The sequence below is a fragment of the Struthio camelus genome, chromosome 32, assembly GCF_040807025.1.
Source record: "Struthio camelus isolate bStrCam1 chromosome 32, bStrCam1.hap1, whole genome shotgun sequence".
Lineage (NCBI taxonomy): Eukaryota > Metazoa > Chordata > Aves > Struthioniformes > Struthionidae > Struthio > Struthio camelus.
Window position 1 is genome coordinate 4,374,076 of NC_090973.1, and position 27,402 is coordinate 4,401,477.

Sequence of the window (27,402 nt, forward strand, 5' to 3'; positions counted from 1 at the left end):
GAGCTCACGGGATGGGTCTCTAGCCATGGCAAAGAGGCCTTTCACTGCTGCTGCTCCTGGCACAGCGGGGCTGTAGCAGGGTCAGGGGCTGTTTCTGTTTCCTTTCCTTCCTGACACAGCTGTCCCAGGCGCAGTCCCAGCTCCATGGTCCCTTTGGCACAGGGACAGCCAGACACTCGCACCTTGGGCGCTAGGGCACACACAGCGTATGAGATGCTCAAAGCTCCCAGTCCCCACACTGGGGTACAAGGGGTGACAGACCCATTTCCCTGCCACAGGCTGCCCTGTCCCACTGGGGTGAGTCCTATGATGATGCCCCAGAGCAACGACCGTGACATCCGCAGCGGAGCCATCTCTCATATATGGTCATGAATGGCACTGGAGAAGTTCATTGGAGGGCTGGGCTGTGTCAGAAGGGAGATAACCCCAGATAAAGTCTAAAAAGGTGCCTGCTGCTTCGATTGGCTCCTCCTGCAGCTGGGCCAGCTCCTGCAGATATATATTTCCCTCCCGTCTTTGTTGTCCCTTGTGAGTCGCCGGCAGCTGCGGCAGGGAGTGGGGTGCAGCAGGGCAGTGCCGTCAGGGCAGGAGGCTGCGGATGGAGGCAGAGGGACTCCTCGTCCCTCAGGTGCTGTGGCTGCTCCTCTGGGTGCAGCCCTGCAGGGGTAAGTGCCTGCTTCCTTGTCCCACAGCCCTGGGACCAACGGGCACCAGTGGGGTCATCGGGATCCCTCTGGAAAAGGGGTTTCATCCCACAAAGCAGTGAGACAAGGGGCGGAAGGTGCTCAAGTCCATCCACCCTGTGTGTTTCCTTGTGCTTCTCTGGGTGGGAGAAGGGTATTTGTGCTTCCAGGGCTCGTGTGCTTACAGCAGCTGGTGCCTAAGTGTGTTTATAGCTACCTGATCTTGGGCACCCTTTTGGGATGCCTTGTTCCCCCAGCGCTGTGTCCCTGGAGCTGGCAGTGGGTCAGCTGTAGACTGCAGCACTCAGTGATTCCTAGGGCACAGCCAAGCCCCAGAGTGCCTCGGAGGGTTTCTGTGCTGTTCACTGCCCTGTGGTTGGGGTGACCCTCACCTGAGGAGGGGCAATTTTTTCCCCCCAAGAGAGAAGGGGACCAGGGTGCCTACACCCACAGCCCAGCAGAGAGGTGTCCTTCCCTGGCCAAGGTCAGGGGCTGGATTCATGCCCGGGGCAAGGGGGGATAGAGGCTGGTAGGAATAATGGGCATCATCTTGGTGCTCCCTGGGGACCTGGAAAGTCCTATGGGAGGTGGGTGAGGTTGAGTGGTGCCTAGGGCAGACAGTGGGCAGGGGGTCTGGGGGCTCTGGGAAGAGCAGCAGTGTGTGTGGAGGCTGGGGGTTCAGGGCTGTTCATGGGATAGCAGGCTGGGGAGGAGTGGGTGCTCTGTGCAGAGCCTGACACAGTGTCCAGGTGGGCATGGGCCAGGTGGAGGGGTGGGAGGAGGTGCCAAAGGCTCTGGAGTGGGAATGGCCCAGCAGGACCAGAGCTGGGCTTCCCCCAGCCCAGTGCAGCATGTGGGGAGAGGAGGGACCCCGACACTGCCCCAGGACAGCCCAGAGGGGAGAGGGATCACACCCCAGTGCCTGGGACTCGACCCTGCGCAGGGGACGTCGCACAGCCACAGTGCTGGGGCTGGGTGCTCTCCTAACAGGACCCATGTCTGTGTTTGAAGGTTCTGCGGAGGTGAGGCTGGAGGCTGGAGGCAGGCGCTGTGCTGGGAGAGTGGAGGTGAAACACGAGGGCCAGTGGGGGACAGTGTGTGGCTTTGGCTGGGACATGAAAGATGCTGCTGTAGTTTGTAAGCAGCTGGGCTGTGGATCTGCTCTCCAAGCCCCTCGGTATGGATATTTTGGGCCAGGATCTGGCCCAATTTGGCTGAGTCGTCTTGACTGTCAAGGCACCGAGACTGCCCTGTCTGAGTGTAGTCATGCCGGTTGGGGTAAACATAACTGCATTCATGCTTGGGACGCTGGAGTGATTTGTTCAGGTAAGGAGTCAGACATTGCCTCACTTTTGGGGTTGGGCCTGGGATCAGGGGACTAACCAGGCTGTGCCCTGAAGGAGAAACGCATGGGTACCAGAGGAGGCCCTGACATGGCTATTCTGGCTGCCAAGCTGGGACTGTTGCTGCTGATGTCCCTGGGGAAAGCCCCAGGTGATCCTACTGCAGTGCTGCACAGACCTCGTGAAGGTCCTGGGGGGCTCAGCCCACCCTCAGGTGGTGCTTCAAGATGGGAGATGAATCCCCCATCCCTGTGTGAGGGGGCCTCTCTTGGTCTCCATCGATCTCCTCCTGTTCTGCCAGGACCTGGCTGGCAGTGCTGGGGGTGCCCATGCCCCAGACACCAGGGACAACTTCCTTGGCACCCCAGGGAACGACAGGAGAAGGCCAGGGCCGCTTGGGTCATTCCCCTCACCAATGCAAGTCCCTCGGTTGAACCAAAGGGCTTTTCAGAGGGGAGAAGAGCAGGGCCTGGGGCAGAGGAGCAGGGTGGCATGCAGCACCTCGCACCCCATGCCCAGGGCTGCCCCACGAGGACTGGTCCCATGCAGGCTCGGGGCTTGGCGGCTGCAGGGCTGTCGGCTGCTCCCTCCCATGTCACCACATGCTCAGGCCAGCCTTGCAGGGTCCCCAAGGTTGTCACAGCCCCACACCCCTCCCCGGGCATGCGTCAGAGGGGGCAGCTGGCCCAGACACTGACCCGGTTACAGCTGCACCATTTCTGTGCCTGGGACATGTCTCCCTGCACAGACACCCCAACACCCCAGGACACCCCCGGGAACAGGTTGCATTTTGGGCTGCTCCAAGGTGATTCCTCAGCCTGGCCCTGAGCTCCCCAGAGGCTGAGCAGGCTGCAGCAGCCGTGAGTGCCTGGGCCCATTTTCCTGGACCAGGCGCTGCAGTGCCCAGGGCCTGTGCTGGGCAGGGCTGGGCGTCTGGGGCAGCAGCATTTCCCTGAGCAGCACCTGTGGCTGTGAGGTCTGGGGTAGTCACCAGTCCTGGGTGCTGTGTTGGGGGTGAGAGGAGGTGCAGGGGGCCCTGAGGGGTTTGTGTCATCAACACCCACTGACAGCTGCTGCTGGGATGTTTGTGGAGCATTTTGGATGTGGCTGCCTTGGAAATCATGTGGGATGCAGGTATATAACTGCCAGAAGCCTCTGTGAACTCCCTGTCATCGGTGGGTTTTTCCAGGATTTGTCCAGCTGGTTGGAGGAGACAGCCCCTGCTCAGGACGTGTGGAGATCAGAGATGGAGACCAGTGGAGAACAGTCTGTGACTCACACTTTGATCTCAAAGCTGCCAACGTTATCTGCAGGGAGCTGCAGTGCGGCACAGCCCTGTCCGTCCCTGGAGCAGCTCCCTTTGGAGAGGGGGTCGGTCCCATCTGGGACAAAGAGCTGCAGTGTGTGGGGAATGAATCCCTCCTCCCCTCCTGCCCCAGGATGTCCCTCAGCAACCAGACCTGCAGCCATGCGAATGATGCTGGTGTCACCTGCACACGTGAGCATTCAGGGAGGAGGTGTGAAATGCCTCCCGTGAGCCGTGCGCTGTAGGGTAGGGGAGCAGGGAAGCCACTGTGCTCAGCGTGGTGTGAGTCCAGGAGGGGTGGAGTCATTGTCTGCAATCTTGAAATGATGTGGAAGGAGGAGAAAGGGCTGCTATCCCTTTGGCGTCTCCTTGAACACCTGAGGGTGCAAGAGCACAAAGCCCTCCTCACTTTTTCTCCTCTTTCCCCAGAATACACAGGATTCAGGCTGGTGAATGGCAGCACGGCGTGTTCGGGGCGGGTGGAGATCCAGGTGCTGGGGACCTGGGGAACCCTCTGTGACTCTCGCTGGGACATCCCCGATGCGCACGTTCTCTGTCATCAGCTCAGTTGTGGGTTTGCTGAGTCCGTTCCTGGAGGAGGGCATTTTGGGAGAGGAACCGGCCCTGTCTGGAGAGACACCTTCCACTGTGACGGGACCGAATCCCATTTGGGACAGTGCCCTGTGACTGCCCTGGGGGCCTTCCCATGCTCACATGACAATGATGCTGGTGTTGTTTGCTCAGGTGAGTTCAGGGAAAATGCAGGATTAACTAAACCTGCCCCTTGTGTGTGACACAGCAACTCAAAGCAATGACAAACTGAATTTCTTCCTGGAGAAGCCCTGGCTTCCAGTGGAGGGGTTCAAAGGGCTTTGCCAGCAGGCAGACCATTTTACCTGGTGAGAAAGGAGGAGTGAGCACAAAAGAGGCATCTCTGCCTCCCCAGGGCAGACAGTTCAAGTACCGGGGGCGAGCATGAGGCCTGGGCTCCTCTACTCTCCTCCTGCAGCACAGGCACAGGATGAGGCTGCAGGACACAGTTCCCTCCTTCTAGCAAACAGCCCCTTCCTAGACCTGCAGAGAGTGCTGCAGACCTCAATCCCACTGCCCGCAGGGGCTGCCCTGGGTGCATCCAGCAGGAGCAGTGCCTGAGGCTGAGCTGCACAGCAGGGCTGGGATGTGCCCTCGCTTCTTGTCAGTATGCGTTCCAAACTCATGCTGTTTTGTCAGAAAGACCCCCTCCTCCTGCTTCCGGCTGAGGACACCAGCTCCCAGTCCCCGATCCATGAGGATGCAGAGGGGCAGAGACGTGTGGGCTCTCCCCTGGGTGTCACAGCAGGGGCTAGTCCCAGTGTGGAGACAGAGCAAGGCTCGTGTTCATCCTGTGCATGATTAGAGTGAAAAAAGACAACAAATCCCTTGGAAAACTGCCATCCTTGAGCTCCTCACTGTGAGCTGGATACGGATGGGTGAGCTCCAGGGTGTCCAAAGGCATCAGGAATGGGAGACACATGGCAGGGTGCAGGGCTCCTCGGTGTCACAGAGAGTCCAGGGCATTCCCCCTCTCTCTCTGGGCAGGGCCCTCTGGCTCCCTGCGGCTGATGGATGGAGGGAGCCGGTGTGATGGGCGAGTGGAGATGCCCCTGCATGGGACGTGGAGCAGAGTCCTGGATGACCAGTGGGACATGAACGATGCCAGCGTGGTGTGCCGGCAGCTCCAGTGCGGAGAGGCAGAGCAGGCCTACAACCCACCAAAGCCGGAGCGAGGGAGGGGCCCTGTGGGGCTGAGAAGGGTCCAGTGTGCAGGGAAGGAGACTCGCCTGACCCTCTGCAACACCTCGCTGCCTGAGGCAGCGCTAGCAGGAATTGCTGAGGATGTGGGGGTGGTTTGCTCGGGTGAGTCGCTCTGACAGTTCCCGAAGCACTGCACTGCCCCGTGCCGCAAGGCCTGATGAATGGGGTTTCTCCTGGCTGCAGGGAGCCGGCGGGTCCGGCTGGTGAATGGGACAGGGTGCTGTGCTGGAAGAGTGGAGATCTACTACCAGGGCACCTGGGGGACCGTCTGCGATGACTCCTGGGACCTGTCCGACGCCACCGTCGTTTGCCGTCAGCTGGGCTGTGGGGTGGCTGTGCAGGCGACCGGCTCTGCTCGTTTCGGGGGAGGCTCTGGGCAGATCTGGCTGGACGACGTGAACTGCTCCGGGGGTGAAGCTGCTCTCTGGGTCTGCCCTCACGGGGGCTGGGGGCAGCACAACTGCAGGCACAAAGAGCACGCAGGAGTCGTCTGCTCAGGTCTGTGCTGGGAGTGGTGATGGGAGCCTGGTGCCCGGGGAGGTAGGGATGAGGGGAGAGCAGGGCATGGCCGAGACTGCCCCTGGCTGCCCCGAGCCCCCTTCCTGCCCCCGTCCTGGGGACACCTGTGCACTGTCCCCATTGGACCTCGTGAGGGTTATAGGGAGAGCCCAGCCGTCCGCAAGGGTTAGAGGGGAGGGCACTGCTGCACCTCAGGGACTTCTCTCTGCTCCCTGGGTGAAAGGGTGACTTGCCAGCAGTGCCCTCTGCCTCTCTGAGCCCTGAGGTAGCCAGAAGGGTCCCTGCTTCTTGGAGTAACCCTTCCTGCCCATGGATGCTGCAGAATAACCTGGGGCATTGTCAGGGGTGCTTTAGGTTTCTCTCTCCTCACCCCCGGACCAGCTTGTTCCCTCCAACTTTGTGCCTTTCCTTCCAGAGTTCATGGCCCTGAGGCTGGAGAACAGCGATGGCTGCTCTGGGCGCCTGCAGGTTTTCTACAACGGGACATGGGGCAGTGTTTGTTCCAACTCGATGACTCCTGACACCGTGTCCCTGGTGTGCAAAGAGCTGGGCTGTGGAGATGGAGGGTCCATTGAAATAAATGTTCCAAGTGGCAGGGTGTCTAGCCCCACATGGCTGGATCGTGTTGAGTGTGGGAAGACAAACAGCTCCTTTTGGCAGTGCCCCTCTGCTCCCTGGAACCCACAGTCATGTGATGACCAACGAGAAGTGACCCACATCACCTGCAATGGTAAGGCTGGAGCTACCTGGGCACAAAGGCTCACACCAGGTCTTGCTCCCTGTTCAGCAAGGTGCAACGCAGAGAAAGAGCTTGGAGTGGCTTTTACTTTGCGTTTCAGGCCGTTCTGCTGTCAGTGACACAAACACAACATCAGCTCTCAGAGTGACACACATCCATCAGCAATAGCTGTCCTGAGCTCCCTGCATAGCCCAAGGAGAGGCAGAGGCACCTCCAGGCAGTGCCTCTTCCACCTTACCTTGGACACTTCCGGAGGTGCCTGTTGCTCTCTGTTGCCCGTAGAGAGGGCCCAGACAACCACCTATTAGCTTGGGAAGTCCATGCAGAGCATCCCACTCATGGCTGTGGTTTGCTGAGGGAATGGGAAGGGAGAGAGTGCAACCAGTCCTGGAGGCTGAGGGTTCTGTAGGAAACAGGCCCTGGCCAGGGCACTGCTGGCACCGGAGCTCAGACAAGCCTCCCCTCTGGCAACATCCGTCTGTTCCATTGCTAGTCATTAGTCCTTGAAGGGTGAACAGTCAAGGGCAGCCCTGGAATGCAGCGCTGTTATACACTGCATTACTGGGAGTTTCAGCTGTGTCCATGACCAAGGAGGCACTGGGAGGTTCACGCACAGGTCAGTCCTGCTCCCATCTGCATGACCCCCATGAAGCAGCCCCTTCAGCACAGTATTTCCTTCTGCAGGGAGACGACCAGAAACCTCCTCAGCCCCAGTGGCCAAGTGCCCCAACTCTACGAGCTGCACAGGTACTGCTCCTCCGTGTGTCCTTCTTCCCTGGCCAGGCTCTCCCAGCTGCCCCAGTGATGTGGGGGTTTCTACCTTTTCCAGAGATGGAGAAGATTCGTGCCGTGGGAGGAGAGGACCGGTGCTCGGGCAGAGTGGAGGTTTGGCACCATGGCTCCTGGGGGACAGTATGCGATGACTCGTGGGACATGAAGGACGCCGAGGTTGCATGCAGGCAATTGGGCTGTGGCCCTGCCATGTCTGTCGTGGGGGAGGCTGTGTTTGGGGAGGGGACGGGTTCCATCTGGCTGAAGCAGGTGGAGTGCAGAGGGACAGAGCTATCTCTCTGGGACTGCTGGGCCCGGCCTGGGGACAGTGATACCTGCCAGCACAAGGAAGATGCTTCTGTGAATTGCTCTGGTGAGTGGCAGCACTTCATCCCCTCATTTTGGGACATGTTTCCCCAATTGGGTCCTCACAAGGCCCCAGAGCTCGTCAGAGGAAGAATGTCCCTGGGGAGGTCAGGTGTCTGGTGGCAGGTGGGGAGCAGCTGTTGTGGGAGCAGCTGTTGTGGGGCCAGGTGTCGTCAGGCCTCTGGCCATGGGACTCCTGCATCCCGTCCCCCAGGCGCATCCCCTGGGCTGCTGGTGCTGTTGTCCCCATGGCCCAGAGTAGAGGGCCCTGGGCCTCTCCCGGGGACCCAGAGAAGGACAGTTCAGATGGGACTTGTAGGGAACATCTGCAGACACACACACACACACGCACACACACACGCACACACACACACACATGCAAATGCATCTTTCTCTCTCTCTCTCTCTCTCTGCTCTGCAGCAGCACCCAGGATGATGACAACATCACCCCTCCGAGCAGGTAACCTCCCCTGTTCCCTGGGGGTTGATCTCCCGAGGGCCAGGCTGTGACCTGCAGCCCGAGGGAAGGGGCTCTGTGCTGGGGTGCGAAGCCACAGAGAAGAGGCTCTGGGGTGGGAGTGGGTGGCTTTGGGGAGGGCTGTGATTCACCCGGCAGTGTGGAGCTGCCCCTGACCCACCCCTGTGCCCCTTCCCCATGCTGCCATGTGTGGGAGGGTCAGGAGTGGGGTGTCCCTGGGCCCCTACCTCCCCCAGGCCAGAGGCTGCCTCGTCCATGTCCTTGCCCATGCAGATGCTACCCAGGTCCGTGCGAGGGAGAGCGGGAGAGTCTCGGTGCCTGTTGTCATCTGCATCATCCTGGGGGCCCTGCTCTGCCTGCTCCTGGCCCTCCTGGTGGGGCAAGTGCAAAGTGCCAGGGCTCAGCGCAGAGGTGGGTCCTTCCTCATTGGTCCCAGGGTGGACGATGCCTCTTGGCAGCCCCACGGGTGCTGTAGGTTGTCCATGAGGGGCACAAATGGAGCTGGGGTAGGGGTGCTGCCTCCTGTCCTATTCCCTGTCCCTTCACTGTCTGGCTGTGGGACACCAGCAACCAGGAGAGGAGAGAGCCCAAACCTGGGAGGAGATGGTGATGAGTGAGGAGATAAATTGCAGCAAGGGGCTGGGGGAGATGGGAGCAGCAAAAGACATCTGAGGATGCTGCTGTCCATGCTCTGGGCAGTGCTGGAGGGGAGGCTGTGGGGCAGGAGTGGTGCCGGGAGGAGCGCAGGGCAGGGGGGATCTCTCGGTGTGGGTGTCCAGTCCTTGGGCTGCTCCCTCCATCCAGCCTTGCCCACCCGTGGTGGGGCAGGGGCCATGCTATGGGCCCGTCTGGCAGAGAGAGGGGAGCTCCCTGGGGAGAGGAGACTTAGGAGTTGCTCCAGGGTCAGACCAGGGACCAGACCCTGGGCCAAAAGGGGCATGGGGCTGTCTCTGAAGAGATAGCATGAGGGTGACATTGCCCCAGGCCATCTCCCCAGGGATGCTGTTGTCATTGGGGACGTGGCTGTGGTGCCTAGACAGAGCAGTGGGGTTGGGCTGTGAGGTCAGTCCTGGGCTAGCCCAGGGGGAAGGGCTGGGTGACCGCGTCGGGGTCTGATCTCCTGTCCCCATGTCTCTGTGCCAACCCTGCCTCTGTCTCAGGCTCCAGGAGGTCCCTGGAGCCCTTCTCTGAGGCCGTGTACCAGGAGATCGACTACAGCTGGGCGTGGGAGAAGGAGGCGCAGTTCAGTCACTCAGGTCGGTGTGGGTCCCTCGTGGGAGGGAGCACGTCTGCAGGGCCCTTTCCCCTGGCCTTGACCCAGGGCAGGACCTTGGCAGCCCCCAGGCCAGTGGTCCCCGCAGCGCTGGGCCATGGGGGTCTGAGGGGAGAGCAGCGCAGTGCTGGGCTCAGGAGAGGAGCTGCCTCCCCACCAGCTCTGCCTGTCCCAGCCCAGGGCACAGCGCCTCCCTGCCTGCCCCACTGCACCCCGAGGTTGTGCCTGGTGGGTGAGGGAGGGGGCTGTCCCCAGGCAGCTTGGAAAGGCCCTTTGAGATGAGGTTGTCCCATGGGAGCAGGAGGAGTCCCTGAGCCCTCCTCCCCGTGCAGTCCCTGCTGTGTGGGTGCCCATCCCCAGCAGCACTGGCCATGAGCAGGGTCATCAGGGCTCACTCTGATAACACCTGCTGCTCCTCTTGCCAGGCTCCTCTTCAGAGAGGTCCCTGACCAAGCTGCAACCCGAGCCTAGGGACAGTGAGGAGGAGGATGGTCCTGGGTCAGCACCAGGTAATGGAGGGGGAGACAGAGGAAAGGTCGGTCTCTCCTCCCTGTAGCTGTGTGACCAGCAGCAGCGTCACTGAATGTCACCATCGGGGTGGGGAGGAATCGCCCTCGGGAGCGTCTCCAGAGCCGTACAGAGCGGGCGAGGGTCAGACGTGCCCATCTGAGCTGGGTGCCCGCAGCCCTGTGCCCTACGGGGTCACAGGGGGACTTCCTGGGCTTGACCTGTCCCTGCCTCCAGCAGGCCCCAAGCTCGCCCCAAGGAGCCGAGCCGCAAGGCACCGGCATCTCCCCAAGCACACAGGGAGTCTCCACAGCCAGCTCTGGTGCAGAGCCTGGCACTGCCGACCCTGCGGCTGGGTGAGAGGGGTCCCTGCTGTCACACACACGCTCCTGCGACCCCAGGGGAGGTGGGCAGGATGCTGGATCTCCTGTGACCCCACCAACACCAGCAGCTCAGCCCCTCCTCGTTCCTGCACGCCCTTGCTTCCTCTGCTCTGCGGGAGGGCTCTTCTCATTGCCACCTGCTCCCCTCTTCTTTCAGATGTCCCTGTTCTGCCCAGAGGTGACCCAGCAGACGGCTATGATGATGCCAGGGAAGTCTCTGACCCTGGGGAGGATCTTGTTCCTGGGCAGGGAGATTGGGAAGCACCCAGGGAAGCGGAGGAGGGAGTCGGACCTGGGGAGGCCCAGAGAGGTGAGGGGGAAACACAGTGGGGCTGGGGCCTGGGGTGCCGTTCGTGGAGCCCGAAGAGTCGCTGCACTCTGAGAGCTCGACCTGCCGGGATGGGGAGGGAACCTGCCCCAGGAGTTTTCCTAGTGGGGAAACTGGGGGGAGATAACAGGCTGAAAATCTCAGGGAAATGAGAGGAGGGGGAGGAAGGGGATTTACAGCCCAGGAGGGGCACACGCATGGGGCCAACTGCAACACACCGACCTTGCTGCTTCCAGGGGAGAGCCTGCACTCTCGCAAAAGTGACAGAGCCCCTGGAGCCAAGAGAGCTGCCCTATCCCTGCCCCCCGTGGACACGGGGTACGATGATGCTGAAGAGGCATCTCTGGCACATCCCCATGAGGACACCAAGGCTGTGAGACTGGACCCTGGTGCCAAAAGGTCCCCGAGCCTGGGGCCAGGGGAGCCCACCTCTGCCATGTGGTTGGGAGCTCCTGGGACGGAAGAGAGGTCTGTGCAGCTGGGAGAGCCCTGAGTGCCAGACACCAGTCTCCCTTCTCCCACTGGTGTCAAAATTTTTTCTGTTAGAGCATTTTTTTCTATTTTCATGTCTCTACTTTTACGCCATGCATTGGTATTTGTTCTTATTAAAACCATTTGGGAGTTTGCTCCAGAGCTGGTGCTTCCCTCCCCACGTGTTGGGGTGTCTCCTCGAGACTGATCAGGGAGAGCAAAGCACCAAGAAACTGCAGCAGGGAAGGGGCACGTCTTGAGAGCAGCAGGCTCTGAGACAGGATGTGCGCCTGCAAGCGCCCATGGTCCCTGGAGGGTGGGAATAGTGAGCAGTCCAGCTGGAGGATATTCCTGCTGGCAGAGACATTTCCATCCTGCAACCACACGCAAGAGTTTCCAGCCAAAGTGGGTCTCTCCGCAGGGTCCTGTAATGCAGGGTCCCGTAATGCCCCTCTGGGCAGGGAGGTCCAGACTCCTCACCCTGGGAGTGCCCCTGCTTGCTCTTTTCCCAGGGGCTGTGCCTGGGCCTCCCTGACCCAAGGCATGGTGGCCACCACAGAGCTGCAGTGACAGGGTTAGCCCTGCTTTGCCGCCCCACAGGAGTGAGCCTGGAGGTGACAGCAGGGCCCTGAACACCCCAGCCAGCCCCAGAGGGCTCATTGCCCAGGGATCCCCTCCCCACAGCAGTTGGGAGGCAGCTCTGCTTCCCGCTGCCCCAGCACATGGCACAGAGCAGGTTGTTTGGGTGCCCGGGGCTGGGATTTCCCCTCCTCTGGCTCTGCAGGGACTCCTGTTTCCAGGGGCTGCTCCTGGTTCCCGCAGCCCTCATGGACCCCCGAGCACTCCTGGCACAGCCCAGAGATGGCTCCTTCCCAGCAGGCAGCACCAGGGCCCTGGGCAGCTCCGGGACCCCCCAGTCCACCCCCACCCCTCTGCCCTCCTGCTGCTGGGCTGCGGGGGCAGGAGAAGGAGCTGCCTCGCCTGGGGTGCCAGGTTGGGTCTGTGCAGGGGAATATCTGTGTGCAGGGTGCAGGGGACAGGAGCAGGCAGCGGTGGGAAGGGACGTTTCCTTCAGCAGGGCAGGAGGCAGAAGAGGAAGAGGGCAGGGGACTGGAGAAGGGATCACCCCAACACACGGGCTCCAGCCCAAAGTCATGGATCAGCCCCCAGCCTCGGGACGGGCCCATCCCCGAGGCTGCTCATAAGGGCGTATTTCGATGGCAGAAAACATTTCATGTCCATCCCTAAAGCTGGTGCCGATGGGCGCTGAGACAGGATCCCTGTTCCTAGGCCGGGATTTTAATGGGCTGAGCCCCACTGCCCACAGGCGAGACCCTCTCACACAGGAGCCAAGTGGGGAGGAGGGTTCGGTGGTTGTGCAGCATCTGGCACCCAAACTGCCCTCCCTCCTCCAGATGGGGGCAGGTCTCTGATCTCCGCATCCCGCTGGCCCTTCCTGAGGGGTTCCCCATACCACACACTGATGGGCAGTGGGGCCAAGGCCGAGCATACAAAAACACACTCCACCTTTGTCCTGGCTCATTTCCTTTCCTGCACTGAGCTGACACCTGATCTACTCAGAGAGATCTCCTGCAATGGGGAAGAGTCACCAAATGCCTCTGTGTCTGGATCTGTGTCTGTATCTATAGGATCTATGTTAATATCTAAAAAATTTTTAACATTAAAAAATGTTGAGATTCTGTGACTAAACTGGCAGTTTTTGAGAGTAGCATTTTTTCCTGCTTTAATTTTCTTTTCCTACACTGAAATTATTTATGTACCCTATTTTTTCCTTTGCATTTTTTTCTTTCCTTCATCATCCCCTCCTCCCACTACTTATGCATCCATCCTCCACTCAAGTTACTGGTTTCAGCCTTCCCAGCCCCAGGCAAGCATGGGGCCGTGCAGCTGCCGCCAGCTCTCCCTGCCCAGCTGCCTGAGCACAGCTCGCCTCTCCCCTGCAGCCGGCACTGTCAGGCCACCAGACAAAATCAGACCTGTGTGCCCAGGGTCTGGTGCCTCTCTCGAGAAGGCAAAGGGTAACTCCACCAGCCCCAGTTCTGCCCAGCGCTGACTGCTTCGCAGGAGGGTTTCAGCTCTGGGTCCCAGGAGAGGGGCAGCTCTCCTCTCCCCCAGCAGCCAAGCCACAGCCCAGCAGTGAGGGCTGTGTGAGGCCCCTTCTTCCTCCAGCTGGGACAGGGCAAAGCCAGGCTCCCCGCTAGGAACAGCCAGGGCTCGGCAGCACTGCAAACAGCAGGATCCTGCCCTCGAGGAGAGGAGGGAGCCCATGGCTGTTACCAGCACCCTCTCCCGCAGCAGCGTTTTCCCATGCCCCACTGGGAGCTCCTCCAGTGCCAGGCCCTGTGCTGACCCTCCACGGGCAGCAGCACGTCCCAGAGCTGTGGACATCCCGGCTCCTATCCAGGATGGAGCACTGGTGCTGGGGACCTTGCAGGAGGGCTGGGCCATGTGTGCAGAAGTGGGAAGTGATTATGGGAGGGGACTGGATTCCCAGTGTAGGCATGAGGGAAAAGCACCAGTGCTGCTGATGGTGACAACGATGGTGTCACCAACAAATCCCTGAAGCAGTGGGGCAGGGCTAGGGTGACCTTGAAGGCTCTGGGGGCAGCCAGGCCTCAGACACCACCTTCAGCTCTGCGACCTGGAGCCTCCCTGCTGGCAGCCCCCTGCCCTGAGGCAGCCCCCTCCCTCCCTAGCCCTGGCCCATCTCCCTGTGGGAGATGCGGGGCTGGAGCCTGAGCCCCAGCAGGAACAAGGGTTGTGTTTGCAGTGTCCATGTGCGTTACCCACCTCCGTGGGGTCTCGCTCTGTGAATGCTTTTCTCACACGGGCTTCCAACAGCCAGGGTTCAGAAGAGCAGTGCCTGCTCTGATCAATCCCATGGCCCCTCGGCCATGGGGTGACCACCTGCTCAGCAAGCCCCAGGGCTGGCACTGCCCCTCTCCTACCCTATGGGGAGATGTGGAGCCAGGCTCAGCCCTCACCCAAAGGACACGCTCTCCCTGAGGGCTGGCACAGGGACCCCTCTGCTCAGCTGCAAAAACATCACCACACAGACACACATGGACATGGGCCAGAGATGGGCCAAGAGTGACAGAATGAAGACATACCCCTGCTCCCTCTCCAGGATGATGTCTTTGGCATCCTCAGGAGACATTTGCCAGCACCAAGATCAGACCTGCAGCCAGATCTCTCACCTTGGCTGTAGGAAACAGCGTGCTGGCTCTAAAGCTCCACACAGAGCCCATAGCAGGAGCTGAGGGGCACAGCATGAGCACCTAGGTCCATAACCAGAACATGATGCATCCAAATGATCTGTTTGCTTCACAGACATTCATGGACAGAGTGTTTATAAACATATACATATATATATATATATATATATATAATATATATATATATATAAAAACATATATAGATATATAAAAGAAACCTAATCCATTGGGAACTTTTGCTTAGGGAATGCTCATGTGGGGAATCCAAATCTTATAAACAGGAGAGTTGGCTGCTCTCTGGCTTTTGAGGGTAGTCTCTGCCACAGGTGTCCTTGCAACAGCATCTTCAGGTGGAGCAGGTGAGAGTCCCTGAATGGGGTTGTTCCAGTAAATCCTTATTATCCAGCTGGCCTGTGGTCCTACATGCCCACTCCAGAGCATGCATGATCCATTTCTATTGATAAAGGACTGTATTAAACAAATGGGAATGTCATCTTTGTATCACAGTTACAACTTCAGTTCCAAAGATCTTGCCACAGTGCAAAAGATGTTTGCATCATCATCCCATTGTTTCCCCCCTTTACCTGCCTCCCCCTTAGCTCTCCTTTCTGCTGGTGGCAGTTTTCTGATGCTCTTGATGACCTCACAATGCCTTCCTGCTGACCTACATGCTAATGGCCAGTCCGGCTGATGTAAGGAATTGACCTCACAATCAGCACCCTAGACACATCCTCTCACTCACCTCTCCCTCTCCCCTTCCCCTGAGCTCTCTTCTCCATGGGGAAGGTTTTCTCATCTGCCTCATGACCTCACAGCACCTGCCTGCCTGCCACCCAATCAGATTGCTGCAATAAAAGTGACCTCACAAACAAGCTCCCAGCCAGGCCAGTTTGCCTGCCTCTGCCTCTGCCCTCTCTCCTGGGGGCTTTCTCCTGCCCCTGAGGACCTCACAGTGCCCAATCAGCTGCAGTCATAGAGGTGATCTCACAATCACTAGGCCAGTACTGTCATGTTACCTGCTTCTCCCTCCTTCCTCCCTCCAGCCTCTTATGTCTTCCTCATGGGCTTTGCTGTACCCTTGATGACCTCACATGGCTGCCCACCTGCTGCTGGCCAATCAGCTGCTGTGAAAGAAAAGGGGATGTAGCCCTCTCCTCAGAGGGCATTTTGATGCACTGGATGACCTCTCAGCTCCTGCCTGTTTGCCTACTGCTGGCCGCTCAGCTTGTTGCAATAGTTAGTGACACAAAAATCCATGTCCCAACAGCATCAGTTTTATCTCCCTCTCCCCTTGCCCAGAGATGTCATTTCAGCTGAGCAGGTTTTCCAAGGTGCTGGCTTGCTACTACTGTAAGCCTACACTTTCTGGAGAGGACCAAGGGGATGGAGAGTCAGGACATAAAACACCCCTGGAGATGCTGGGGATCGAACCCAGGACCTCCTGCATGCAAAGCAGGCGCTCTTCCACTGAGCTACATCCCCTTACAACCTGCTGAGGGGTGGGACATACACTCGTCCCAAAATGTGCCCTTGACAAGCACAGCCCTGTTACCCCCTGCTGCTCTGAGATCCTCAGCAGAAAACAGCATTCAAACCCTCTTACTGGGCCACAGGCTGGGATGGGGGAAGTGGAGATTGCCTCTCAGCGGGGACTAGTCCTGGACCAGGGCTGCACCATGGGACACTGCCCCTCCAACATCTCTGCAGTCGATGGGGGCAGGAGAAGACTCGCTGCAGGCATTGCTCCCACGCTCTGGCCCTCCCAGGGAAGGTCAATGGAGAGGAACAAATCCCTTCCCCGAGTCTCCTCTGCCACCCTGTGCAGCACTCCTGTGTGCAGCACATCTGTCCCTGACACCAACAGCAGGAGTGAACACGCTGAGGGAAATGTCCTCCCCAGGTGAGGTGCCCACAGCTCCAATCCCTCCCTCCCCAGGGTGTGCAGTGGAGGGGCCACGGGAGCAGGTAGAGGTGATCCTGGGCAGGGAGCTGCCCACAGCCCCTCACCTGGTCACCAGGCCTCCCCCTGCTCTGCTCTGGCCACCAGCACCTGGTGGTGGGTGAAGGGCAGCATCCTCTTCCCCTTCCCTGGGGCTGGGGACGTGCCTGGCCTCAGGGACATTCCCACTCCAGCAGCACTGGGGACTGTCCTGATGCCAGTGGTGGGGTCTCTGTGGCGCAGCAGGGCAGCGCGTTCAGCTGTTAACCGAAAGGTTGGTGGTTCGAGCCCACCCAGGGACGGTGCCCCTTGGTGGGGTGCCTGGAGGACTGTGCTGCCCGGCATCCTGGCTTTTGCTCATGGTCCCCATGCACTAGCACCCATGGTAACCTGTGGTAACCCCGTGGCTCTGGCTCAGGCTGGTGAATTGCTCAGGGAAGGACCTGTCTCCTGAACCAGGGCTGCTGTGAACAGAGGGGTCCTTGCTGGTGGGGCTGGTGCCACTGACCTTCCCATTCACACCTCTGTGTGTGCAGAGGTTGGTCTTACTGAGGGGTTTTATGCTGGGACGGAATAGGAAGGGGGATTGACAGTGTAAGGATCAGCACCAAGCCCGAGACACATACACTTTACTATGGCTAAAATACAATAAATCAGGGCTTAGTGAATGCTGTCCATTCTGTCCTGTGTCATCCTCCAAAGAAGAGAAGAGAGGGAAACATGAACAGCCACAGATGAACAACAACAGCATGGCGAAGAGGTGGCCAAGAGGTTACAGCGATGCACTGCTAATCTATTCTGCACTGTGCACAGGGGCTCAAACCCCATCCTTATCAAAGATGATCCTGTTTCTGGCTCAAGACCCACCTGGAAGGAGTCTTTTGGGGTAGTGACTGTCCTGCAGTCACTGTCCCTACAGACTAGCATTTTCAAGCTCATTCTCAAAGCTGGCAAGACAATCACCTTGTTTGCATGGACAGCCCCTTCCTCTCACCCCTCCTCCCATTTGTGTTCAGTCACAACAAAAGCCAGGCTTCTCTGGAGGTACATCCCTGGGGAGCCAGCTCTGGGACAGCAGATCTGCTGGTGGCTGGCACATGCGTGTTGCTGTGGGGCGTCCTTTCTGGACCATGTGGGATGGCCAGAGAAGCTGGAGAGCAGCACGGAGGATGCACATAAGTCCTCTTGACCCTGAGCTGAGCTGAGCTGTGCCCTCCCCATCCTTGATGGAAAGGACTGAAGAGGGAACAGCAGGTGTCCACACTGGGTGGTCCTGTCTGCACATCTCGTTCCTGAATGGGGAGAAGGGAGGGTGCAGTCCCACGGGGCAGTGAAAGAGGCCATCTCAGTCCTCGCCCCAGCAAGTGCGTGGGGACATGGGAGAGATTCTGCCATCTGCCTGATGCACAGACAGCTCTGCCAGAGACCTCTGTGGCAGGGTCAGGCCTTCCTCCACCCCAAGCACAACCTCGGGGGAGAGGACAGCCCTCTCAGTCCAGTCGGTGCTCGATCCTTGGCCTGACTTGTTGCCTGGAGAGAGGCTGAGACTGGAGACAGAGCAGCATGCCCTGGGTCACAGCTGCAGCTGAGACCTGACGGGAGAGTAGGGTTCAGCAGCAGCAACAGCTGGCAAGAGGACCAAAGCAGCTTGTGGGGTTGCAGGAGCAGGTCCTCTTGCTCTGTGCAGGGACGGGGAGCTGCAAGGTGCTGCAGCTGGACTGGACAGGGCAGCCTGATGCGTGAGTGTGTTTGGGTAAGGAAACACACACTGGGGAGGTTTGAGATGTTTGTGCTGTGAGCTGCTGCTGAGGGGACAGAGAACATAAAAGCAAAGTCTGTGTGCAAGGTGCAGGAGAGATGACCTTCGGTCTCTGATCTGGGCCTGTTGTGAAGTCACAGTTTTACAGTCAGCTTTTAGCCTCCTGCTAGACTCCTGCAAGGGAGTCACTGCATTTCTGTCCTGTCTTGTGCCCTTTCAGCAGGAAGGAGCCGATTCAGAGGGATGTTCATGAGGGGTCCCAGATGGAGCCCTCTCTGCTGTTTCTCTTCCACATCAGATCCTGCTTTTCCCTTCCCTTTTACACCTCTGATTCCAAACACCAGCACCAAGAAATCTTTGGGGAATTGATCACAACCAGAGATTCAGCATTTTGTAGGAAACATAGCTCTCACTGAAGTCCCTGCTGCATGGCAGCTGGTTAAACAGCCTCCTCCCTGCAACTCACATTCAGCACTTGTCCCTCTACATCTGTGGCTGGGATGCCGAGGACAGCCCCCACTCTGTGCTGTGCTTTGTCTCTTGGGCTACAAATCCCCTCTGTTTCCATAAACCCAATTTTCTCCTTCTCAGGCCCACTGCCCTTGGGAGGGGAGTGGCCAGGCTGACTACCTGCCCCTCTATCTCCATCGGACATCTCCCATAGCATTGCAAATGAGGGGAAGAAATTACCATTGGCAGAGCAGGATACCTTTAATGCAATCCTACTATGAGGTTTGGCAGGTCAGAACAAATGAGCCTGAACATCCCTTATGACCTCAGCTGTTACTCTCAGCATCAGCATTCACTTGAGCTTCCCCAACAGCCGAAAGCCCAACTACGGGCCTTTAGTAACAGTGGGACTTCACTTGGACCACAAGCCCCATTTTCCTCAGGGTTCCTTGCCTCTTACGGATACTTCTGGAAAATGGCTCCAGAGGAAATACTGTGGTTTCTTCACATGACTTCTCCAAAGGTGCTCTTCTGGCTTCAGTTGCCTTGCTTGTCTTGTCAGCAAAATACATAGGAAAGGAAGATCTTCCCAGGGGCTCAGATTGGAGGAAAGACAAGAATCCCTTCCCCCATTACTCTGAAGTGATATTCCACCTGGAGGGCCACAGAAAAGAAACAGCAAAGGTTATTACTGGCATCTGTTGTTTTCCAGGGCACGAAGGTCATTTCTCACTATCTCTTTTGCCCCTTGCCTTAAGCCTGCCTGTCAGCACTCTTATGCCCTTCAGCTAATACTGGCAGGTCTGACAATCACGTTTTTGATGTGATAAAAGGAGCTAAATGATCACTGAGCTAAACAGAAAGTGCCCATGCCCTGTCCCTGAAAGGCCCAGCAGGTACATTCCCGCTAGAAACAGGGCCAAAGAGGGCCTTCTGATGTGTTTCCTGAGAACGCACTAGTGACAAATGCATTGCAAAACTAGAGCAGGACAAGGCTGGTCAAGGGCCAAATGAACACACAGGAAGGGGTCTTTCATACCCCCTGCCCCTAGAAGTCCTTAGTGCACAAGGAGGACCTCAGCCAGTAGCACGTACCTGTTTTGGCATCTTCTGGATTTTTTTAACCAGTTTCTCAGGTGGGGGCATGGCGTCAGCACTGTCCTTCCTCCTGCCCTTCTCCACCTTCTGTGAGGAGCTCCCTCCGATGGCTGGGAGCACACTGAAAATACACATTGTGGGGAGGTGGTGTGAGCACAGCGCGAGTTTGGTCTCCACTCTGTGCTCCCAAGCTGGGCGCCTACTTCTGCAGCAGAAGGCAGTCCCGCAGCAGAATGATGTGGGGTCGACTGCCTGTGTTCACATCCACAGACACAGAGATCACCCCCAGCTGAAGCACCCAGGGCTCCATGATGTGCTTGGAGGAACGCTCAGGATGCCCAGGCACAGGCTCTCTCTCGAGGCAGCAAGGAGAGGAGCAGGGGCCTTTACAAAGACAGGCTCTGTGAGACACACTTACCCCATCCTGGCAAATGTATTAAACACTCCTCGATGGTCCCAGCTACCTTGCGCTTAGGTATGGAAAACTGATTCTTCCTGGAGACCCAGGGTCAAAGAAGGAGAAAGTGATCAGGGGTGTAAAGGCAGTCCTGCCATCGTGGGATCAGGAGTCACTGTGCCATGTGAGAAAAGGCATTCAGAGATGCCCTAAACCTCGTGTCCACAGGAAACATCTCACCCTAAAAAGCACAAGGCTGCAGGATCACCCTCCTCCATGCCTCCAAGTGTCTCACCTGCCACGAGACGCTTTGACCTCAGCTTTCTTCCCCTTTCCTTTCTGCATATTGGTAGCTGTTATTCTGGGTGGAGGATGCCTCTCCCTGAAGAGGAGACGCTTGGCAGGAAGAGTTCCTGCAAGCAGGAGACAAGAAAACACTTCAGGACAGCATTGTGGAGACCTTTGGAACAGGAAGGATAGGCAGATGCGCTCAAGCTTGTGATAAAACTGTGAGGCAGGCCTCAAGCTGATTCCTTTCAAAGCTTGCTTCCTGGGTGGTCTTTGGTCTTTCCAGACACTGGCTTAGACTATCTGTCTTTTCGTTTTTACTGGGCAATATCTTTTCTTGTGGAATTGGTTTTCTCATGTTCTATCCCATTCACTCGATGGAAAAGGGGGCTTGCTGGGATGTCCTGGTGACCGAACAGAGCCTCTCTGGGGGCCATCATTTCACACAAGGCAAGCCGATCCTTGGATCAGTCTACTGATCTCACATGCCTACAACTCCTCTGTTGACACAGTCAACACAAAGGCACTGTTTTGGGAATGTGTAGGAGAGAGTAGGAAAGAAAGGTTAGAACACCTTGCTTTGAAAATGAAAGGAAGTCTTGGCACAGGCTACCAGACTTTTTAACCATCTGACTTTTCCCATCCTGAGTCCCTTGAGAGTTCCCATATGGGTAAGCAGCATCACCTCCAGTGCCTCATGCTACCCCTGGGAGCCATTGCACTGGAGCCTTGGCTCCAATGCCCTACCCAGCAGCACAGGAGGAGAAGGCACAAACCCCTGCCAGGAACCAGCTGTTCCATTCCCTTTTTGCCACTCGCGTTGTCTTTTCCCATCTCCTCTTCCTGGCTGGGCTTCGCAGGTGCCACAGGTGGTTTTCTAGCTCTGCTCTCAAGCTTGTACCTGGAAACAGGAAAAAAGACACCAGTTCAAATGAAGGACACCACACTTCCTTTGCACCTTGTGTGAATAAGGGGGACACAGGGGCATTTGGGAGCTACTGTGAAGTCCTCCTTTTTGCAAAGCAGAATATACAGAACATACCAGATTCTGGAGGAGCATCCTAGCAAGCTGAGTGACATCATGAAGACCTCCAGAGCCTGGAGGGGTGTGAGTTTCCTCCTCAGGCTCTTCAAGAGCTTCCCTATCCTTCCTTGTAGGAAAGCTCATTCTAACCCAGATCCTCTGGGCTGCCACTGTGACCATCTATCATCTCCTGTTCATGTTCATGTCCAGGCAGAACAGGCTACTCTCCTTCCCTACAGCTTCCCAGCACTATTTCTAACTCCTCTCTCACCCTCCAAAACACTCGCAGGCCCTCCCAAGCTGATGTTTGTGTATCTGTAAAAAGGAACCTCCATCTCCCAGGCAGGTAATGGAACAAAACACTGAGCACAATGGGAGCCAGCACAAAGCTCTCCAAAAAACCCCACTGGGCACAGGCTCCACTTGGGCCTAGACAGGCCTCCCATCAAAAAAACCTTTGACCCAAGAAAATACATGCAGGACACATTTCATTCACACAGGTCTCTCAGAAGACATGGAAATGTCCCAAGCCAGTGACTAGTATGGACCTGTACTTGAACTCACATTGGAAAGAGTTATTCTCAAATGACTTTCTGAACAGCCTTCACAAGCGCTGGCAACACAACGCTACCAAACATGCCTTGAGAAGCTGCTTGCTTGGCCAGCCAGGGGCTAAGAAGCAACAAACCATACTCACTCAGGAAAGACAATGACATGACCAGACCAGGTCTGAGAAGCTGCAGTTTCAGTGCCCAAGAGGACTGAATCCCTCATCTCTGGCATCTGCAAAGGTGAGAGACACATGTGAGATGAGGCCAAGGAAAGTATCTCATCGCTCACAGGGGCAGCAAACTTTTCCACTGCTCAGAGAAGGTGCTGCCTCTCTGAAATGTTGAATCTCTCTCTTCCTCGCAGCAGCCCCTCAGTTATACAGCAGAACAGCTGGAGGGAAATACATGAGAAAGGCTAGGAACACTGCTTTTTGCAAGGCTGAGAATGCAGAGACTCAACCCAGACACCAGGTCTTTCCTAATGCAGGAGTCAATGGAGGCAAGCACAGGGGAAGGCATTTCACTAGCCGGGGGTCCTGGCTGCTCCGTTTTCTTTCCCTGCTGGCTTGAGTTGATGCCTCCTGAGCTGAGAACAAAGGGCTCAGACGTGGGGTTAACCCCCACAGTCTCTCCTAACATTCAGACGGCTGCCTGTGCACCATGGAGGAATAGAGAGACGCAGCCCTTCCTTTCCCTTTGCACAGAGGGTTCCAACTATGAAGGCCAAGTCTCTGGTGTCTTTTTAAGGGGCAGGTGAGGGTCCTGCTCTGGGACCCACTGGGAACAAAGGCTGGAGAAAAGGCCCTGGCCCAGAGAATTGACTGAGAAGGCACCATGGACTAAGTGAGAAGGAAGAGACAGAGCTGGGAAGCAGGCTTGGGCTACAGCCTGCTTGCATCTCTGGCTTAACCCTCAAGGGGCTCAGCTCAGCCTGCTTCCACACCTCCCCTTTCCAGCTGCACCTGAAAGCCCAGGCTGAAGCACAGGGCTGCACTAGAGACCTGGGCAAGGACATTGGGCTCCAGTGAGTCTCTCTGTGACATGCTGCAGCCACCACTAGCAGCGGGCAGGTGCACACTTCAGGACAGAAAGACTCCCTGTGTGCTGGTGAGAGTGTAGGGCCCTGGGAAGAGCTGGTCAGCACAACTAGACCAACACAGCAACAGCAGCAACAGGGCTCTGGCCCCACCTGGGCCTTGCTCTGCCTGTGCCTCTGCTTCCTGCCCAGACAGTGGGGTGAGCAGCGATCTCCGCACAAATAAACCTACACAGACACAGACCTAAAAACACCACTGAGCAAGAGGATGAGAGTGAGGAGATATTCTGGCCAGCTGCTATATGGGAGAGAAGACACATGTGCAGGCCCTCCAACTTCAAAGAGAGAGGACTGAAGTCACCAGAGACTGGCCAGAGATGTCTGACACCCCAGATGGCCCAGGCAGGAGGAGGAGGGAAGGAACTCACTGTTCCTTCACCACACCACAGTGCAAGGGCATCCCATGAAGGGCTCAGGCCAAGCTTCCAAAGGGACGCACATGTCCCTTGATGCCTAGAAATATTGTTACCTCGCTTAAGGGGAAGCTGTTGAACTCACTACCTTACCATCTCAGACATGGCCAAAGGACACATGGGTTCAAATGTGAGCCTGAAACAAGGGGGCACTAAACCATGGCTGTCTGGAAGATGGGAAGTCTACTGGGAAAAAAAACACACAAGACCTGCCCTTTCCTTGGACTTTTTCCCGAAGCACATGCAAGCAGTGCATGTGGCTGCATGAATCTTTGGGTGGACCCAGTACAGCCTATTCCCAGGGTCTTCTCTGCTGCCAAATCCTCTGAATGCTCAAGACAAACTGTCCAGGGAGCTGGCATTACTCCAGGCCAGGACTGTCCATGCCCCTAAACAGGTCATGGCAGGCTAACAGAATTGCATTCACTCATGATTTCAAAAGGACCACAGGTAGCACTGCAGAAATGGAAAGCTTACCCCAAGAAGAGCTTCTAGCAGCTGCTCGGTCCCATTCAGCCTTCTCAGAAAGTCTCTGTAAAATCTCATTTTCACATCTACCCCTTGAATAACAAGCATGCCAATGTCCTTCAACACAAGGGCAGCATTCTTCCCACTCTCGAGGCAACAGGAGAAAAGATGCATGGTCTCTTCTATGCAAGCCTCCACTGCTTTCCAAGGAACAGAGATGTTCGAGGCTACACGAGCATACTTCAGGGGCTCAGAGAGCTTATGACCTAGGAAGCAGCAAAAGAGCAACAAAGTCACGAGCGCAGCAGGCTAACACAGAGCATGGGCAGCTTTGAGGTCTTCAAGCAAGACCCTGCCACAGAGCTGTCGTCTTTAAACATCTGGGAAAGCTCCTGAAGGAAGCTGATATCACTGCTCCCTAGGAGAAGTTCAAAGCACTCTACAACCGGATGTACAAAGTGCAATGGGCCAAGCGCAATGCTTTCTTCCCTACAGACATAGAAAGAAAGGGCCCTAGCCATCTCGTAGGACCATGAGGCATGATGGCAGGACAGGGAGAGGAGAAAGGGGGCCAGTTCCCATGCTGAGGGAGTAGGTGCCAGGTCATGATACTTGTGCCCACACTCAATGCCTTCCAGGGCGGGAGAGATTTAGCTGTGCCACGTCACATGAACGCAAGGAAGGAAAGAGGGGAAGGAAAACACAAGCACTGCATGACACCCCTTCAGATCCTTCTGGCCACCCCCAGCACCCTCAGAAGTGCACAGCAAACATCCCTGCTTCTGGTGCCAGAGGTCCATCTCCAAGGAGTGCCAGACTGATGTTGCCATCACAGAGAAGATGGAGTCCTTTCAAAAGAAAGACCCACTCCAAACACAGCTCGGAGCTCCTGCTGCCCCACAGGCATCACCAATGTCCACTACCACTGCAGTGCTGGCAGCACTGACCAACCATCTCCACAAAGCTGGCCTCTGACGGCTTTTCAAACACACTAGTTTCCCCATCTCCATTTCAAGGCTCTCTACAGCTGCCTTGGACCCACTTCTAAGTAGAAGGAGAGTGCAAGAGCCACCATGAATGCTGGTATTTGCCTTTACACGGTCTGGTGTGGCAGTAAACACAGACCAATGGTTTTAATGAAATCTGATGAGAAGAAGCATCCCCAATACCTCTGGTGTGTAACCAGCTGTTAAAGCAAGGCCGAGAGAAAGGGAGTCTACTTGTATTGTACATGAGGATGACAGGATAATTAAAGCAAATGAAGGTGTTCTCAGGACCTGGTGAAGGAACTCTGGCTGTCTAACACTGAACAGCAGTTATGCACAGCCCACAGATGTCCCACGCGGAAGCCAAAGTTTCAGCCTGTCTCCTTACCAGGAACATAGGCCTTATCATAGGTGAGGCCGTGAACCTCTGCAATATTCTTCGAAAGACGGAACACGGGTCTGCGAACTGTCAGAAGACCACGCTTCCCACCACCAGCTTGCTCAGTCACAATATCAAAGGTCCCAAGCCGAATAACTCTGACTCCCTGAAAAGAGGAAGGAAGAGAAGAATTACGAGACTGTTAGGTGGACAGGCTGGAGACTTGTCAGAGCATGGGGCTTGGTGCCCTGCCTGCTCCTGCCATACAAAGGGGACAGATGGAGCTCTCTGGGAAAGAAAGCTTTGGAGAAGCCTTGGAGCAATTCTTTGTAAGAACTTTCCAGATGCTTTCCTCCCCCTCCTCTTCACCCTCTCAAAAAGACAAGTCAAAGCCAAGACGTCATCCCTCACACACATAAGAGGCAGAAGAAGGGTTTGGTGGGGAGGCCCAGGATGGCAGACCCACCTGGTTCAGCATCAGCTGATGAACAATGTAGTTAGCCACACCTTCCCAGACAGCAAGGGTCTCTGGAAAAGAAGTGAAAGACATGTCATGCTCTGGGTGGGCCAGCTCAAACCATTCAGCACATGCCTAACCAAGGAGATGACAAGTGCAAGCATATTCAAACCGCATCCCCCTCCTCAAACACACCCCATTCCCTGGCAGGGGCGGCAGGGCTGGGGTGGGCACTGCCTTGAAGCTATAACCTTTTGTCTGCCCCCAGGAGGGCTCTGGAGCTGAAACAGAGGCATTAGGACATGCACATCCTGCCACGGGACATCCACAATGTGTCCCTGAGCTCAAAGCCTGCTCTGCCAGTCTGGAGGCACAAGGAGATCCAGTGGGAAGGAGCTAGAGGCAGAGGCCCGTCTCCCAGACAGAAAGCCCCACTGAGCTGAGTCAAAGGCCAAGGATTCATTTCCAGCACAGGTGTTTCCGACGGCCTCTCCAGAGCCCAGCAGGAGCTGCAGGACCCCTCAGCCTCCTTCACACAGGTCTCCTTTCCTTCCAGATGCAGATCTCCCCCTCATCCCTCCCTGGGGATATTGGCAAGGGATTTCCACCCCTCAGAGCACAGTGCTGTGCCCACAGTAGTCCGGGGGCTCAGGGCATCCCCAGGCTCTCCCCTATGGGGCCAGTTTCCCTGTATGGGATCCCCGCACACACAGGCTCTGCATGGCCACCAGAGCATCTCCAGCTGCTTCCCCCACCTGGAGCTCGGGTGGGCCATCCCCACTGCAAGGCCAGCAGTGACCCTTGGGGCAGGGACTTCTGCCCAGGGGGCCCCAGGATGGCAGGGGCAGCATCAGGGCCAGGACCCAGCAGTCCTGGTGGCTGCACTGGCACCTGAGCCAGAGGGGACCGTCAGTCAGGGCTCTTGGGGCACCCACCAACTCATCCAGCCTCCCCCCAGCACCAGGGTTTCCACAGCCATGTCCAGAGTTAATGATCTCTGCCACGGCTCCCAGGAAGGACATCCTGAAGGCCTTACCCTGGCGGGGGAGCGCTGGCACCCTCTGCCCACGCCGCCTCCCCTGGCCAGCGTCCCAGAGCTCCATCCTTGTCCTCCTCGCCCTGGGTCACCCCCGCAGCGGGAGGTGATGAGGAAACAGCTCCTCTCCTCCTCCTCCTCCTCCTCCTCCTTCTCCTCCTCCTCCTCCTCCTCCTCCTCCTCCACACGTCCCGCAGCCCCGCACTGCCCCGGCCTCCCCTCGCCGGCTCCCGCTGGGCTCGGTGGCTCCTGGCAGCAGAGCGGTGCTGAGAGCAGCCCCAGCGCCTGGGCTCCCCCGGCCTCGCCGGGACGTGTGGGGAGAGGCCGTGGCCGGGCGGGAGAGGGGAGCTGTGGCTGTGACCCGGGATGTCCTCTGTGACCACAGCCCATGTCACAGAGGGGCACGTCCCCCCCTCGCCCCAGGGCCCCGGGGGGCCAGGGCTGGCCCTGCAGCAGTCAGGGGCTGCGTGGGCAGTTGGGAGGCTGCCGCTGCCCCCACGCAGGCCCTGGGGCAGGGATAACCCCACCGGGGTCCCGGCTGGGCTGGGCACTGTGGCTGCGCTCACCCCAGCCGTGGTTCCCATGCGGGAACCCGGCTGCAAGGGAGGGCAGTGGGCACCCACCCGGGGGGGCCCTGCAGCGGGCAGGGGTGGGGTGGGGTGGGGTGTTTGGTTTGCACTCTTTTTTGGTTTAAAAAGGTTTCTGTAGCAGCCCCTCACTGTGCAGCAGCAGGACGTGACCCCCAGGAGCACCCACAGCCCTCCCAGCCATTGCTGCACGCGGCCCCGGGCCGAGCTGGGGGCAACTCCTCCCCGGCCCCTCTGCACCGGGATGAGCAGCAGGACGGTGCCCATCAGTTGGGAC

The 27,402-nt window shown here is 57.5% G+C and overlaps 2 protein-coding genes and 1 non-coding gene across 8 annotated transcripts; 1 reads left to right on the top strand and 2 right to left on the bottom strand.

Moving 5' to 3' along the window:
* The first annotated feature begins 543 nt into the window (after positions 1–543).
* LOC138063459 (antigen WC1.1-like) lies at positions 544–12,657 on the top strand. 6 transcript variants are annotated; one of them, XM_068923073.1, is made up of 15 exons: positions 544–665; positions 1,695–2,009; positions 3,216–3,524; positions 3,762–4,076; positions 4,911–5,228; positions 5,310–5,624; positions 6,061–6,375; positions 7,069–7,131; positions 7,214–7,528; positions 7,943–7,981; positions 8,273–8,410; positions 9,160–9,255; positions 9,698–9,781; positions 10,320–10,472; positions 10,727–12,657. In XM_068923073.1, exons 1-15 carry the CDS (start codon positions 599–601, stop codon positions 10,981–10,983), a joined length of 3,099 nt encoding a protein of 1,032 aa, XP_068779174.1. In that variant the 5' UTR covers positions 544–598; the 3' UTR covers positions 10,984–12,657. The 6 variants fall into 6 exon arrangements, with proteins under 6 accessions (XP_068779174.1, XP_068779175.1, XP_068779176.1 ...); XM_068923074.1 differs by having other exon boundaries at positions 7,946–7,981; XM_068923075.1 differs by having other exon boundaries at positions 3,771–4,076.
* Positions 12,658–15,607: 2,950 nt separating this feature from the next.
* TRNAA-UGC (transfer RNA alanine (anticodon UGC)) lies at positions 15,608–15,679 on the bottom strand. The gene has a single exon. It is a non-coding gene; the product is annotated as a tRNA-Ala (tRNA).
* A 2,910-nt stretch (positions 15,680–18,589) lies between these two features.
* On the bottom strand, positions 18,590–26,642 carry LOC138063475 (coiled-coil domain-containing protein 81-like). Its single transcript, XM_068923111.1, has 8 exons — positions 26,539–26,642; positions 25,512–25,573; positions 25,055–25,211; positions 23,690–23,946; positions 21,850–21,935; positions 20,905–21,029; positions 19,441–20,253; positions 18,590–18,999 (listed from the first exon to the last, which is right to left on the bottom strand). The coding sequence occupies exons 1-7, from the start codon at positions 26,603–26,605 to the stop codon at positions 20,132–20,134; spliced, it is 876 nt and encodes a 291-aa protein (XP_068779212.1). The 5' UTR covers positions 26,606–26,642; the 3' UTR covers positions 18,590–18,999; positions 19,441–20,131.
* Between the last annotated feature and the right edge of the window lie 760 nt (positions 26,643–27,402).